This window comes from Girardinichthys multiradiatus, chromosome 7 (assembly GCF_021462225.1).
Source record: "Girardinichthys multiradiatus isolate DD_20200921_A chromosome 7, DD_fGirMul_XY1, whole genome shotgun sequence".
Classification (NCBI taxonomy): Eukaryota; Metazoa; Chordata; class Actinopteri; order Cyprinodontiformes; family Goodeidae; genus Girardinichthys; species Girardinichthys multiradiatus.
In genome coordinates this window covers 4,212,769-4,226,375 of record NC_061800.1, presented here as the reverse complement: position 1 = coordinate 4,226,375, position 13,607 = coordinate 4,212,769, and the positions used below count along the sequence as shown (strand labels likewise).

General features: G+C 39.8%; 3 protein-coding genes across 4 annotated transcripts; all 3 read right to left on the bottom strand.

Annotated features, from left to right (window-relative positions):
* Positions 1–361: 361 nt before the first annotated feature.
* Positions 362–4,455, bottom strand: LOC124871027 (gamma-crystallin S-1-like). The gene is made up of 3 exons (XM_047369949.1): positions 4,384–4,455; positions 4,046–4,288; positions 362–826 (listed from the first exon to the last, which is right to left on the bottom strand). Exons 1-3 carry the CDS (start codon positions 4,390–4,392, stop codon positions 554–556), a joined length of 525 nt encoding a protein of 174 aa, XP_047225905.1. The 5' UTR covers positions 4,393–4,455; the 3' UTR covers positions 362–553.
* A 2,089-nt stretch (positions 4,456–6,544) lies between these two features.
* On the bottom strand, positions 6,545–7,867 carry LOC124871558 (gamma-crystallin B-like). Of its 2 annotated transcripts, XM_047370954.1 has the most exons (3): positions 7,487–7,867; positions 7,162–7,404; positions 6,545–6,896 (listed from the first exon to the last, which is right to left on the bottom strand). In XM_047370954.1, exons 1-3 carry the CDS (start codon positions 7,493–7,495, stop codon positions 6,624–6,626), a joined length of 525 nt encoding a protein of 174 aa, XP_047226910.1. In that variant the 5' UTR covers positions 7,496–7,867; the 3' UTR covers positions 6,545–6,623. The 2 variants fall into 2 exon arrangements, with proteins under 2 accessions (XP_047226910.1, XP_047226909.1); XM_047370953.1 differs by lacking the exon at positions 7,487–7,867 and having other exon boundaries at positions 7,162–7,480.
* A 3,010-nt stretch (positions 7,868–10,877) lies between these two features.
* Positions 10,878–12,730, bottom strand: LOC124871364 (gamma-crystallin M2-like). The gene is made up of 3 exons (XM_047370632.1): positions 12,075–12,730; positions 11,593–11,835; positions 10,878–11,311 (listed from the first exon to the last, which is right to left on the bottom strand). The coding sequence occupies exons 1-3, from the start codon at positions 12,084–12,086 to the stop codon at positions 11,036–11,038; spliced, it is 531 nt and encodes a 176-aa protein (XP_047226588.1). The 5' UTR covers positions 12,087–12,730; the 3' UTR covers positions 10,878–11,035.
* Positions 12,731–13,607: the final 877 nt, after the last annotated feature.

Sequence of the window (13,607 nt, the reverse complement as noted above, 5' to 3'; positions counted from 1 at the left end):
ACACTGCTGAATGCCTCTGTGCTGCTGAATTCCTTGACAAAAATTCCAGGGCAACCTAATTTAGCTAGTGATCAAATTGTTTGTGCTACAGTACCTGATGTTTATGAAGGTGATACTTCAGTATTGAGCTAAGGCATATTGTCTTACTACTATTACTATTGAAATGCAAGGCAGATACCCAACAATTTGATGAGGTTGTTAGTTAGAAAGAATCTCTGGTATCATAACAAGATGTTTAACAAATATTGCATTTTAGTATTTCCAATCAATATTCTTGGTGCTGTTCACAACTTAAAGGACATTGTAGACTCCATTTTGGAACTGCTTTGTTATAATTTTTTATGATGATGAGGTCCACAAATCTGTTGTTGTTGTTTATTTGTTGTTTTTGTTTAAATGTTTTGCACCAAACTTTTTATAAGTCAATTCAAACAGAGAGTGTTCTGCATTATATTTTTTAGGTTTTTCAGGAAATGAATGTTAAAGTCAATGTAAATATTACAAAAATCTGTGTTCTCAGTATTTTAAGCTCACTACACTCCTCTACAGTAGGTCAATACTCCATAATACGTCTGATGGAGCCAACCCTGGCGCTCCTGCCGCCCCATTCACTGAACCGTTTATACTCTCCGGGTCGGATCAGGTACATCTTGCCATGGTAGTGTGGGTGCTCGTAGAAGAGCCAGTTCCCATTCATGACATTGCAAGAGAAGATATTGTGAATGTTGAACCGGTCCATCACACTGGGACAGTCATCTATCAGGTCTATCATCTGGCCGCCAAACTCGATCCGCTCAAACAAGCGCATATTGAATGACCCAGACTCCTAGGATTGAATAGGAGAGACATGAGCAATTATTATCATGTTATCAGATACGTTACAATTTCCAGACAATTAATAACCATCAGATTGTTACTTGTGTAATGTTACAGTATCACGTTTGGACTGTGTGCACTGGAGCTGGAACTAGAGCTATTGAAATCTTACTTTCTTTTTAAAGATGCACCTAGTTTGGCTCCATGGATGGCCTTTTCAGATTAGGAACATTTGGTTCAAATGAAGATAAATGTCCTACTACTTCTCAAACTTTACAAAGATAAAGCCAGACTAGTGCAGACACATGCATAATATTTCTATCTCTAGTAGAGACAAATAGGGTTCACCAGTGTGGAACTTTGGAATTGTTTGTCTTTAATTTTAGTATTATGTGTTCACAGTTTTGCAAGTACACAGGTAAAAAATTATTTTAAAAGTCAGAAGACTTAGGGGGAAAATCAGAAGTCATCAGCCAGTTCTATTTTTAAGGATGAAGCATGAACAAAGTTAGCAGACATTACATCTTCTGTCAGAGGCTTCTTCAGATCTGCTGTTAGACACACCGCCACAGGAGATCCTTCCTGCCCACAGCCATCAGCATCTACAATGGCTCTTTGAAGAAACCTGCATAATATGAGCTACAACATATTATTGGGATTCATAAAGTATTTTTGAATTGAATTGAATTGTGTTTGATTGAAAATATCTGAGTAATAAAAACCAGAAAATTAATCATGAAAATCTCACCATTTTATCTAATATCAAGCAAAGAAGTGGGTTGGGTTTTTGTTGTCTTTCTCCAAAACTGTTTTTTGCTGATGATGCAGAAATGTGCTTTATTGTTTGGAATAAAAGTCCTGATATAACTTTAAATTTCTTCAAGGCTTGTGTAGAAGACTTAAAGAATGAAAATTTGTATTTGCATCTTAGGTTGGGCAGTTATGACAAAGCGTCTGGTCAAAAACTGTGGCTCATGTTGGTTTGAAGAAGAGACCTTAGCATTCTACATAGTCTGCAAACTGTACAACTATACAAAGACTTCTCTGATCCTATTCCACTGGATGAAATAAGCAATGGTAAGATGGTAAAATGGTGCTGTAATATAGTGTTAAGGTAAGTGAGTTGTGTTAATAATTTTAGTTCCCTCTAGAGAACAATTTTGTTCACTAAAGATGACATAACCCTTTTATCTGCTAAGTAGTTAACGCAAACTAGTGCTACCTCAATTCAACATGCACTCTTTTAACAAGTCATTTGTCATACAGTGCTATGTAGTGGGTAAAGCAAGTATTAATCATGTCAGAGTTGAAAGATTTTTGAGTGGGACCATTGACTAAATATCAGATATGAGCAACAACTCGAGTGTTTTACACTTTTTGTGAAGGCCTCTTTGCTTTTACCAATCATATTTTATCACTATTGAATACTTTGGTAATGAGAAACCTTTTTATAGTTCATCAGTTAATATTAGACCAGTTAATACTGATATGCACTTACACTACCCGTCAAACATTTTAGAAACCCTTTCTCATTTAAGGGTTTCTGACCATTAACATTGTATGTAGATTCTCACTGAAGGCATCAAAACTGTGAATGAACACATATGGAATTATGCAGCAAATGAAAAATAGTAAAAGAACGTTAAATATGTTTTATATTTTAGATTTCTTAAAGTAGCCACTCTTTGCTGTGATGAGTAAAATATTAACATTTTGCATTTCTCAATAAACCTCTTGGAAGTTCTTTCAAGACTCTTTGGAAAACCATTTCAGGCAGAGAGTGCCAAGAGAGCAAAGCAGTAATCAAAGCAAAGGCAGGCTATTTTGAAGAATTTAAAATATAAAGATGCTTAGAGTTATTTCAAACTTTTTGTTTACTTTATAATTCCATGTTTGTTGATTCACAGTTTTGTTGCCTTTAGTGAGAATCTACAATGTAAATAGTCATGAAAATAAAGAGACCTATAAAGTGAGAAAGTGTATCTAAAACCTTTCACCGCTGCATGCAGGAATGTTTTCTAAATACAGACAGATTTCAAATGGTTTCTACGCTTCTTTGACCATTCTCTTTTTTTCATGGGTTCTATACTTATTGCCTGTTTTCCCAATTCTATACCAATAACTTAATTTCTTTTGATTTATGTTTATGTCTGGATTAAATGGGTTGTTGCCGACATCTGGTGTGAATCCTATTTCAGTGGCCCCTTTAGAAATATTTAAGGGAAAAAAGTTAATGTGTTCAAAACGTATTTTTTCTACACAGGAAGTAACTGCTTGTAACGGACAGTAATTGTCTTATAATTTGCGTTGGATGCCTTTATTTTTTTATCTAATCATGCATATTATAAAATTCAACTAAAAGTAAAAATTATTTAAGGCTGCATGAAGGAGCAGGTATTAACACTACTACCCTGCAGCAAGAAGGTCCTGGAATTTAAATCTCAAGCCAGGGTCTATCCGTGTGCAGTGTTCCTATTATCTCAATGTATTAGTGGGTTCTCTCTTGGTGCTTTGGCTTCCTCCCACTGTCCAAAACATGCATGTTAGATTATTTGGCTCCTCTGAACTGTGGTAATAACATTATTTTTCCTGTGCTGCCATGTAAAGGACTGCTGACCTGTCCGACCAATAAGTACCCTGACTCCCACCCAGTAGAGCCCTACAACGATAAATGGTATGAATAATTGATGTATAGTTAAAATATTTCATTTTAACACAAATACCACTTGTTTAGTTATCTATTTAAGGGGTTATAATTTTCAACCCCCTTTTTTTGTAGCCTTTATTTTAAGCATTGTCACTCATTTGTTTGAGTTAAAACGTAATCATAAACAGGCAACACTTTTAACCCAAACCTGTTGTGTTAAATCAACCCTGGCCCGGATCAGTCAGTTCCTTTATTCCATGACTAGGTTGGCACAATAAGCCCAGTTGGGTACGACATTAGGGTACAACAAATCTACTTACATCTTTTAAAGTTTACATTTACCTTTTACAAAGGTTTTGATAATATTTATCTACTATCCACATAGTTACAAAAAGTGCCTTTTTATCCCAACTTGTGTTTGTTGAGTGGCTACTAATTAAGTGCAGAAGTCCAAAGGCTATTTTCCAACAACAATACATACTGTATATATGCTCTGTGAGAACATCTTCACTTTTACCCCTTTGTGTGTCTCTGGTGTCTGTGTCGCATGTTGTGTTGGCTCTTCCCTCAACAGCAGCTCACCGTGTGGATGTGGCGACAGGAGCCAACCGAGTCGTTGATACCTGACCAGTGGTGAAAGTTGGGATACTCTCCTCTCCTCAGGTAGTACTGGTTCCCAGTGTAGTTAGGTTTTTCGTAAATCATGAAGCAGCTGCTCTCCACCCTGATGGAGTTGCACCGGCTCAGATTGCTCAACAGGTCTGGGCAGTCTTTGGAGCACTCAAAATGGCTCCCGGAAAAATCTTTATCCTCATAGAAGATAATCTGCATATTGAGAAAATAGAATAGGCACACCTTCCCAAAAAAAAAACGAAAAAAAAAACTGCTTTTTGTATTGAATTTCTATACTTTATGTTTACCTTCCCCATGTTGGCTGCTTCACTTGCCTTGCCAGCACCCAGCCTTGTGTGATCTATGCAGGCCTTTGAAGGCTCCCTTTGAATGTAAAATGTTGACTCTGCATGTAGCATTCATGTTGTTACAGTCAGGAATCATTGATGTTTGTGCAGCTCGTGTTTCATACTTTTATCACCAGATAACTGTAAAGTGCTGTGTATGTACAGTGTTTGCCCTCCTTACAAATATTTTTTTGTTTTCGCTTTTTACTCATACATTTCAGATCATCAAACAAATCTTAAAATCAGTCTAGAAAACCTAAGTAAAAAATTTACAATTTTACTTAAGGCCTCAAACTGATGTTCAGAAATTTTTTTTAAGGACTCTGCAAGTGTGCAGAATTAATGATTCGATCATGTGCAGCAAATTGTCTAGGTCCTGAAGAAGCAAAGCGGTCTGAAAGCTTCACACTACCACCACAATGTTTGACTGTTGGCATGATTTCTGTTCCATTTGGTGCTTATACTCTGGTAGTGTTACACCAAATGGAATAGGATGCACACCTTCCAAATAGCTCCACTTTTGTCTCGTCAGTCCTCAGAAAAGTTTCCTATAACTCTCGGGGATCATCATGATGTTTTTTGTGCAAATGTGAGAAAGGCCTGTGTGTTCTTTTTGGTCAGCAGTGGTTTTAGCTTTGGAATGCTCCTGTCTGTTATTTTGCTCAAACTAATTTTTATTATTGAATCATGAACACTGGCATTAACTGAGACAAGTGAGGCCTACAGAGCTTTATATGTTGGTCTGGATTCTTTTGTGACCGCTTGGATGAGACATTGATGCACTTTTGGGGTAATTTTGGAAGGCCAATCACTCCTGGAAGGTTCACCAGTGCTCCACATTTTCTCCATTTATTGATAATAGCTCTGACTGTGGTTTGTTGGAGTCCCAACGTATTTTGTAACCCTTTCCAGAACTGATTGATTTCAGTCACTTTGTTTCTTATGTTTTCTTGAATTTATTTATATTGAGGCATAATGTGTTGATTTTTGAGATCTTAAGCCTACTTCATGTTGTCTGACAGGTTCTGTGAATTCTTGGTTCTACATGTCAGACAGCACCGTTATTTATACAAGTAAATCCTATTTTCAATTGGAACCACTTTCAACCAAACACACAAGACATAAGACAGTCATTAACCAATACAATGCACACAACAATAATATGTATACATACAGTATTTGTACTGATTGAGCTGATACTTTTTCACAGTATTACAGTAATACCAAAAACCTTTATGTATTTAATTGACGTGTTTTGGTAAAAAACAACACCAAGTAGTAAGGCAACATATAAAAAAATGACCTGCCATTGTATTTAGACCATTTGAGTCAATACAACCACCTGTGTCTGCAGTTACAGTTGTAGGTCTCAGCATTTGTCTCTACCAGCTTTGTGCATATACAGACTCAAACATTCACCCATGATTTCTAGCAAAATAGACGAAGATCAGTCAGATTGCTCTCCCGCACAAGAACCATCAGCACTGGCGCCCCCAGTTGTGTGTGTGTTCTCTCCCCACTTTTTTTCTCCCTCTGCACAAAGGACTGCACCTCAGCGGACCCATCTGGGAAACTCCTGAGGTTTGCAGATGACACCACTGTAATTGGACTGATCCAGGACAGTGATGAGTCTGCATACAGGCAAGAGGTGGATAGGCTGGTACACTGGTGTGGTCAGAACCACTTGGAACTTAGCCCACTTAAGACTGTGGAGATGATGGTGGACTTTCAGAGAACACCACCCCCACATACCCCCCTTACCAACCTCAACAACACTGTATCGACTTCCACCTCAGTCTCTAGTCTTATGCAGCCTCTAACAGGTTTCCCTCCAGTATTGCCTTAAACTTGGCTGCATCATCAATGTTCGCTAACAAACTTCTGAGGCTTTCACAGCACAGCTGAATTTTTACTGAGTTTACATTACAGACAGAGAGACAAAGAAAATAGCATTTCCACTAAAGACATCTCTCCAATAGAAAACACTTCAGAACATGATGATAATCGGTGCTTGCAGTATTTTATTTAGTCGTCGGATGAGAGTCAGGATTTCAGACCATGTAACATCTTCCTGGAAGAAAACGCCCTTTAAATAAAAAGAGCAAGAACAAAACTGAATCCATTTGAGCACTAACACTATTTTATTTAGCGTGTGAAATAAGGCAAAGAGCAGGCATTTCATGGGAACCCTTTTCTTGTCCTTAGACATCTATGAGACGTCTGATGGAACCAATCCTGGAGTTTGTGCCATTCCATTCACTGAAGCTCCTGTACTGGCCGGGTCTCAAGTAGTAGTGACGCCCCCTGTAGTTCGGCTGCTCGTACACAAGCCAGTGGCCATCCAGGATGTTGCACGAGTTGAAGTTGGCTAGGTGGAAACGACCCATAAGATTTGGGCAGTCGTTCGTTAGCTCCATCATTTCACCTTCCATGTCGAAGTGCTCATACAGTTGCATCCTGAAGTTGCCTGTGTGCTGGAGAAGCATGTCGGATGGAACCATTAAAATCATTTCAATGAAAGAGATCATTAAGTCTGGAAATAGCTGATTTGGTTATATCTGAAGGTTAGAGATCTTCACTGTTTCTTCGATTGACACTATCGAACACTATAAGAACTGCTCATAAAATGAAGTTCATTTTTCACAGTTACTGTAAGTATAAAAATCTAAATATACCTTTACTGTACAAAATGAATAATAATTTTAATCTACAGCCCTGCTAGTTTAAAGTATAACTTACCATTGGGATCATGCGGCATGACCGGACGCAGTCATTCATGCCGGTCATGCCCATGTAGTCAGAATACTCTCCCCTTCTCATGAAGCATTGGTTTCCCATGAAGCCAGGTTGGTCGTAGATGATGAACATGCCGCTCTCTACGCGTATTGAGCGACAGTGGTCAAACAATGAGTGCAAGTCAGCGCAATCGCTCATGCACTCAAAGTGATGGCCTTCAAAGTTTCTGTCCTCATAAAAGATTATCTGATGGAGCAGAATAAAGCATCCTGTCAACATAAACCAAACATGTCATAAAAAAGAGTGGGACTTTGAACTGAACACGAACCTTTCCCATGACGGCTGCTTAAAAAAGGCCAAACAAATATCTTGGTTTTATACTATGAAGAGTCCAACTTTATATCCACGAGGGAGTCTGTTCAGCTGCATGTTGTTATTTAAATGAGGCCTGCTGTCAGCAGACTCTACATGAGTGTTCCTGCTCCTGCATGCAACAGACATTGCAGCTTCCAGTAAAAGCCATAGCATGGACATGGGCTGGAACAGTCCCTCCACAGCTTGTTCATGCAGCCTCTGTTTGCTTTGTATTCATCGAAAACTGAAAAAAAAAACAGTATGTGAGGAATTCACAAAGCAGCTACTCCATTCTTTGCTCATGCTTTCTCCTTTATTTCAGCACTGAAGTTTTGTAGCAGTTTGCACTAAACACATGCAGAAGCGGTTCAGCCCCCCAAGTCCAGCAGGTGGGTCCAATGTGCACCAGTTTTTGCATCAGGTCCCAGATGTTCTTCAGCCACAAACATAAAGAATGCAGAAGTGACAGAGGAAAAGTTTCCTTTTTACTATTATTTGAATTAGCAGAGACTTTCAACATTTACCTTACAAGGTGTTCCTTAAAACTTTAAGAACAATATCTGGTTGGAGGAATAAGGTTGCAGCAGTGTCCTTTAATTTAAGAAGTGATGCTTCTGAGACGAGAAAGATGTTTTTAACTGATTAATTAAGAGACAGTAAGCATCGATTGAAGTAAAACATTTACCTGTTTGTAAAATTATTTCATGTTTTCCTTACAAATATATTACAAATGTAAGAACTACAATTATGCAGATAAAAAATAAACGCTTGCAATAAAATCCTTTTTTTTTTTTTTTACCGTGTCCTGTCCGGCACAGAAGCTTTAACGCTTTAAAGCTCTGCTTGATATTTATAAAAGAAACTTTATTAGAAACTGCTTTGGGATTATCAAGCTTGGGGATATTTCAATTGTTATGGACACGGACATAGAAATGGAAAGGAAAGAAAAGAAGCACGAAAGAGAGAAAGGGGGGCAAAAAGGAAAAGGGGAGAGAAGGAGAATAGAATGGAGGAAAGAAGGATGAAGAGAATAAAAGATAACACCCTGCTTGCTTCTACACCTGCAGAAACGTTCATATTACCAACTTTTTTACTGAAAGTTGCACAGTACTTATTAATGCAAGATGTATTTAGTGGTAAATGCGGCTCAATATAGAACATTTGTTTATCTGTTAACACCTGAATCTAAACACCTGTGGGTCTGATTGTGAGTGCGCATGTGCATACAAGGTTTCTCCATAAAAATATGCAATAGTGAGTGTGAGGAGCCACAGACTCGCCCCCCTGGACCCCGGACAGATACAGAGGAGATCCAAGCCACAGACATCCAAAGGCCCCCCAAAGCACAGAAACCCCAGGAGAACCACCACCGGAACTACCGGAACCCCCCCAGAGAGGAGCAGGGGAGAATCCCAGGGGAACCACCCAGCAGCCACAGTGCAGAAGCCCCAGGGAGCTGCAGTGACCAGCCCACAGGCCCCCCGGCAGCCGTCTATGCCCGAGCAGATCCAGCCATGGACCCAGAGACCCGAAACCCTGGGACATATCACTCCCCAAGGAGAAGCCCGACCGAGCCCAGGGGTCCAGGCCCTGGCAAGTAGCCACCAGGAGTGAACCAGCACACAGCCCCAGATACCGAGAACCACAAGTACACAGGCGGGCAGAGATACCAACCACCGGCAGGTAGTGTGGCGGAGAGGGAATAGGCCTCTCATTTGATGAGGGGCCATATACCAATCCAGGAGAGGAAGCAGCCCAAGACCCAACTTGACACAGAAAAACAGATCTTTAAATATCATTGTGGTGTGGTGGCTGTGGCTCGCTTCCTCCTGTGTTTGCTCCCTGCTGCAGCCACCTCGTCTCAGCATTAGTGCAACAGCTGAGAGGGACAGAGATTCCTCAGTGAACCTCACCCAAGTCCTGCAATACTGATCTTCTTTAGAGAGCTAATCTAACCGGACTCTATTACCTAACCTCAGCTTGTAAGGAATCTGATGCAAAGTTCCAAAATTCTAATATTTGAATTCTAAATTTGACAAAAGCGATAAAATGGTTTTAAACAAAGTTTGGACAAGCTATTTTTCAAACACATCCTGCAGACCTTTCTGGAAGACAGGATCAATTGCCTGACCCGTGAAAGCCATATATCAGCAACACCCAGAAACACTGCTGGCTTCTCTGGGCCCGAGTTCATCTGAGATGGACTGATGCAAAGTAGAAAAGTATGTTGTGGTCTGATGAGTCCACATTTCAAATTGTTGTTGAAAATCATGGACGTCGTGTCCTCCGGGCCAAATAGGAAAAGAACTATCTAGATTGTTATTAATCTAGATAGCGCCCATGGCATGGGTAACTGGCACATCTGTGATGGCTCCATTAATTCAACTCAATTCAATTCAATTCTGTGAATCTGTGGAGGGCGCTAAATGATGGCAAAGATGCCTTCCAGCATCTTTGCCTTCCAGCCTCAAAGACCTGGAGCTCATCCGCAATAATAAACCTTACAAATACTAGAGGAAACATGCAAAAACCTGCTCAACATTTATAAGAAGGGCTTGAGTGTTGTCATAGCACTGCAGTTTTTATTAAATATATAACAAACAGATATGATTTTTTTAGAATTAATCCTCCTTTTTACATGTTTTCAGTTTTGAGAGACACCAGTCTCATCAGAAACAAACTCCTCAGTTCAATCAAAATAATCTTAATCTCAGTTTTATCATAAATTATTCAATCTACTCTAAATACACAAATTCATACATACAATTATGGTCATACAGTTTTTTTATTAGCAGGTACTAAAATGGCCTTTGATCTTGAAGTTGTGTTTGACTAAGTGCTAACAGATATGTGCAGGTATTGGTTTTTGTCCTGAATTTAATTACATTTGGTTTGATTAATTTGGAGATGTGTGAGGTGTACCTGGAAAAAGAAATCTATAAGTTCCCACAAACAAGGCTCACAGCTGTACAGGTCAGACACAACTAAAATATAAACCTTTCTATTCTAAGAGTAAAATATCCTTAAAAAGAAAATAAATACAGAAATAAAAAGGACGTTTTTATCAGAAATGTCTACAGTTGAGACTTAATATTCATGTGGCAAAGGGTTTGTAACGCAGCTGTTACATGAACATTTGATTAATTCTAAAACATCACTAGATTAACTCAACAGTATAGAAAGCCAACCCTTCAGAGGATTTTCCAACAGAAAGTGGTTTCAAGCTTCTTCTTGTGCAGGTTTTAAGAGTGGTTGGGGTTGCAGTAAATCAAACATGTTTGAACCACAGGTTTGCACTATGTTGTTTGTGTTATGATCAAATTAAATGTTGGAAGTGCAAAAAATTTCCCTTTAGAGCAAGGATGTAAAGCAGGTAATATCAAGACATTTATTCACCATCCACAAGAAAATAGTTTACAGCAGCTCATTTTATTAAGTTCTTTATAACAGCATCTTCCAGCTTTGTCACGTCGGCTCTTGGACACATCATGTTGTTAACATCAGTTGTCAGTAAATAAGAAGATTAAAACTCTGTGATCTTGCGGAACGAGCCGGTAGTGGCGCAGGTGGCCCCCCAGTCACTGAACTTGCGGTACTCGCCGGGACTCATGAAGTACTGCCGTCCACGGAAGCTTGGGTGCTCGTAGAGGGTCCAGTAGCCGTCCATGACGTTGCAGGAGTAGATGTCGTGGCTGCGGAAGTGCTCCTGCACCGACTCGCAGTCCTCGCTGAACTCCATCATCTGACCTTGGAAGTTGGGTCGCTCATAGATGCGGATACGGTAGGGGCCCTCGCTGGTCTGCAGGTGGAAAGTACAAATATAAGAGCAGCCTTCTGGGTCTGTGCTGGAAAGCCTCACAGTCAAACAAGTTGGTATCAACATTCAAAGTTTGCTTATTCACCAGTTAACTATCCAGGTAAATCCATATTGGTTTTAAACTATGTTAGAATACATCTATTTTTTGTGTGTTTTAACACAATCTATCAATGAAAACAAAGCAAACTGCTTCTTTGGTCTCAAAACAGCAAAAACAAATATATGGTTATCAGTTATTGCTCTTATATACAAAGTGATCTCACATAGGAGAAGGTACGGCAGGAGCGGATGCTGTCATTGTAGCCCATCCAGCGCTGGTAGTCCGGGTACTCTCCTCTGGTCAGGACGTACTGGAAGCCGGTGTAGTTGGGCTTCTCGTAGAGCACCCAGCAACCACTCTCCACCTTGATGGAGTTGCAGCGGGTGAAATGGGGGTGCATGTCAGGGAATTCTTTATCGCACTCATATGAGCGGCCCTGGAAGTTCCGGTCCTCGTAGAATATGATCTGAGTCCAACAGTAGGAGCGGGAAGAGGAATGTGGTCAGTACACAGAAGTGAGACTCTGCTCTACTCAAATTAAACATTCTGAATATACATGCATGTTTTCGTTTTCAGTTTTCCTTCATTCTACCCTGGAAACACCAAATGACCTCTTCAATGTGACATGAAAAGCCACAGGGCAGTGTTGGATTTAAGTACAAACAGAAAAACTAAGGAAGGAATGTATAAATGAGAAGCTCTTACCTTACTACCCATCCTGTAGAGAGTGCTGGAGCTGGTCACCTGCTGAATATGGTGGTCACACAAAGCAGGAGCAGAGCCCTGCTATATAAACCTCAATCAAAGGGTTTGCCGATCCCACTTTAGCTGTTTTTTCAATGAGCAGGGATTTAACTGGCTGGTATCGCTGCCAAGAACCTTGATCCTGGCCATAGAACCAAAATCCCTGAATCATCAGGACAAAAGTCCTAGCAGGCGCATTACTGACCTACTTTGCCCTCTTTATTGATATCAACATCAGAACTCAATTTTTATCCACCCACCCAGTACAGAGGAGATTAATCTTTGCTGGAAAAACCCCAAACAAAAACTCTAGGTCAGCAAAAGCTGTGCGGCCTGGTGAAGTTCAACCATAAACATAACTTTGGTGACATGATTTCAGAGAGGACCACTTAATACTTTGTCCTTTAATACATTTCTGTAAACTGTTCAGCCTAGTCCTCTACTAAACTGGAGTGACCCATATTATTGCAGAGCCTTACAGCCGACTGAAGAGAGTGTCTGTCAGTTCTGACAGTCATGGCTAAACGTTTTAATAGAGCAATCAGTTACTGAAAAGCTTCACTTTTTGAAAGAAGAAATATATAATTTCCCTGTATTTTTATGATCAGTTATTTTTATGTCAGTATAGTCATATGATCCGCACAGGTGAAGATGTGAAAGAGTTCAGCTGAAATCATTTTCTCAATCTATTTAACAGACTGTAAAAGGGGGCAGATAAGCCTGAAGTCATTGTCTCAGGTTACCATTGCTTACCTCATTATGAATGTGTGTAATCATCATCACTTTGCATATGAATTGCTTCACATAGAAGAAAACTACTGCTAAGAATATTACAGCTGAAAGAACAACTTTCTGAATCATCAATAACTTCAAGGTAAGAGGTCTGGTTGCATAAAGAAGCTTAAGGACATCCACCATCATCTACCCCCTGAGGAAATGCGTACAGAATCATGCCCCCAGTGTACAGCTTGTGAAACATGAATGGATGTGAGTCCATCTGCATTCATTGAGGAGAAGACTTTAAGAAAGAAGTCACATCTGTCCAAGAAATCAAGCTGAAACTGAAATTCAGTGGGACAAACTAGAAGGACAGCAGAGGAGGGTGATAAATATGCCATCTGGGACAAGTGGGAAATTATTTGGTCCAAAAAGAAAAACAAAAGACTACTCCTGCGTGTCACCAACAGTAAAGTATCCTGGTAGAATCCATGTGTGGGGTTGGTTCTTATCCAAGGTTGTAAGTTACTCATAATTCTGCCCATGAACACTACCAGGAATAAAGAGTTATAGTCCATGTTATAGTCCAAATCTGATTACCAAGTTCCTCAAAGAACATTGGAATTCTGGACTGTGGTCTGTAAACTCAGATCTTGAACCCACTGAGAACCTGTGGTATCAGTTTTCAAAAGCGGTTGAGAAACAGAGGCCAACTGTGATCAACACTGAGAGGAGAACAGTCAAGATTTGACCCAGAAGGAAATATCCAGTATGTCA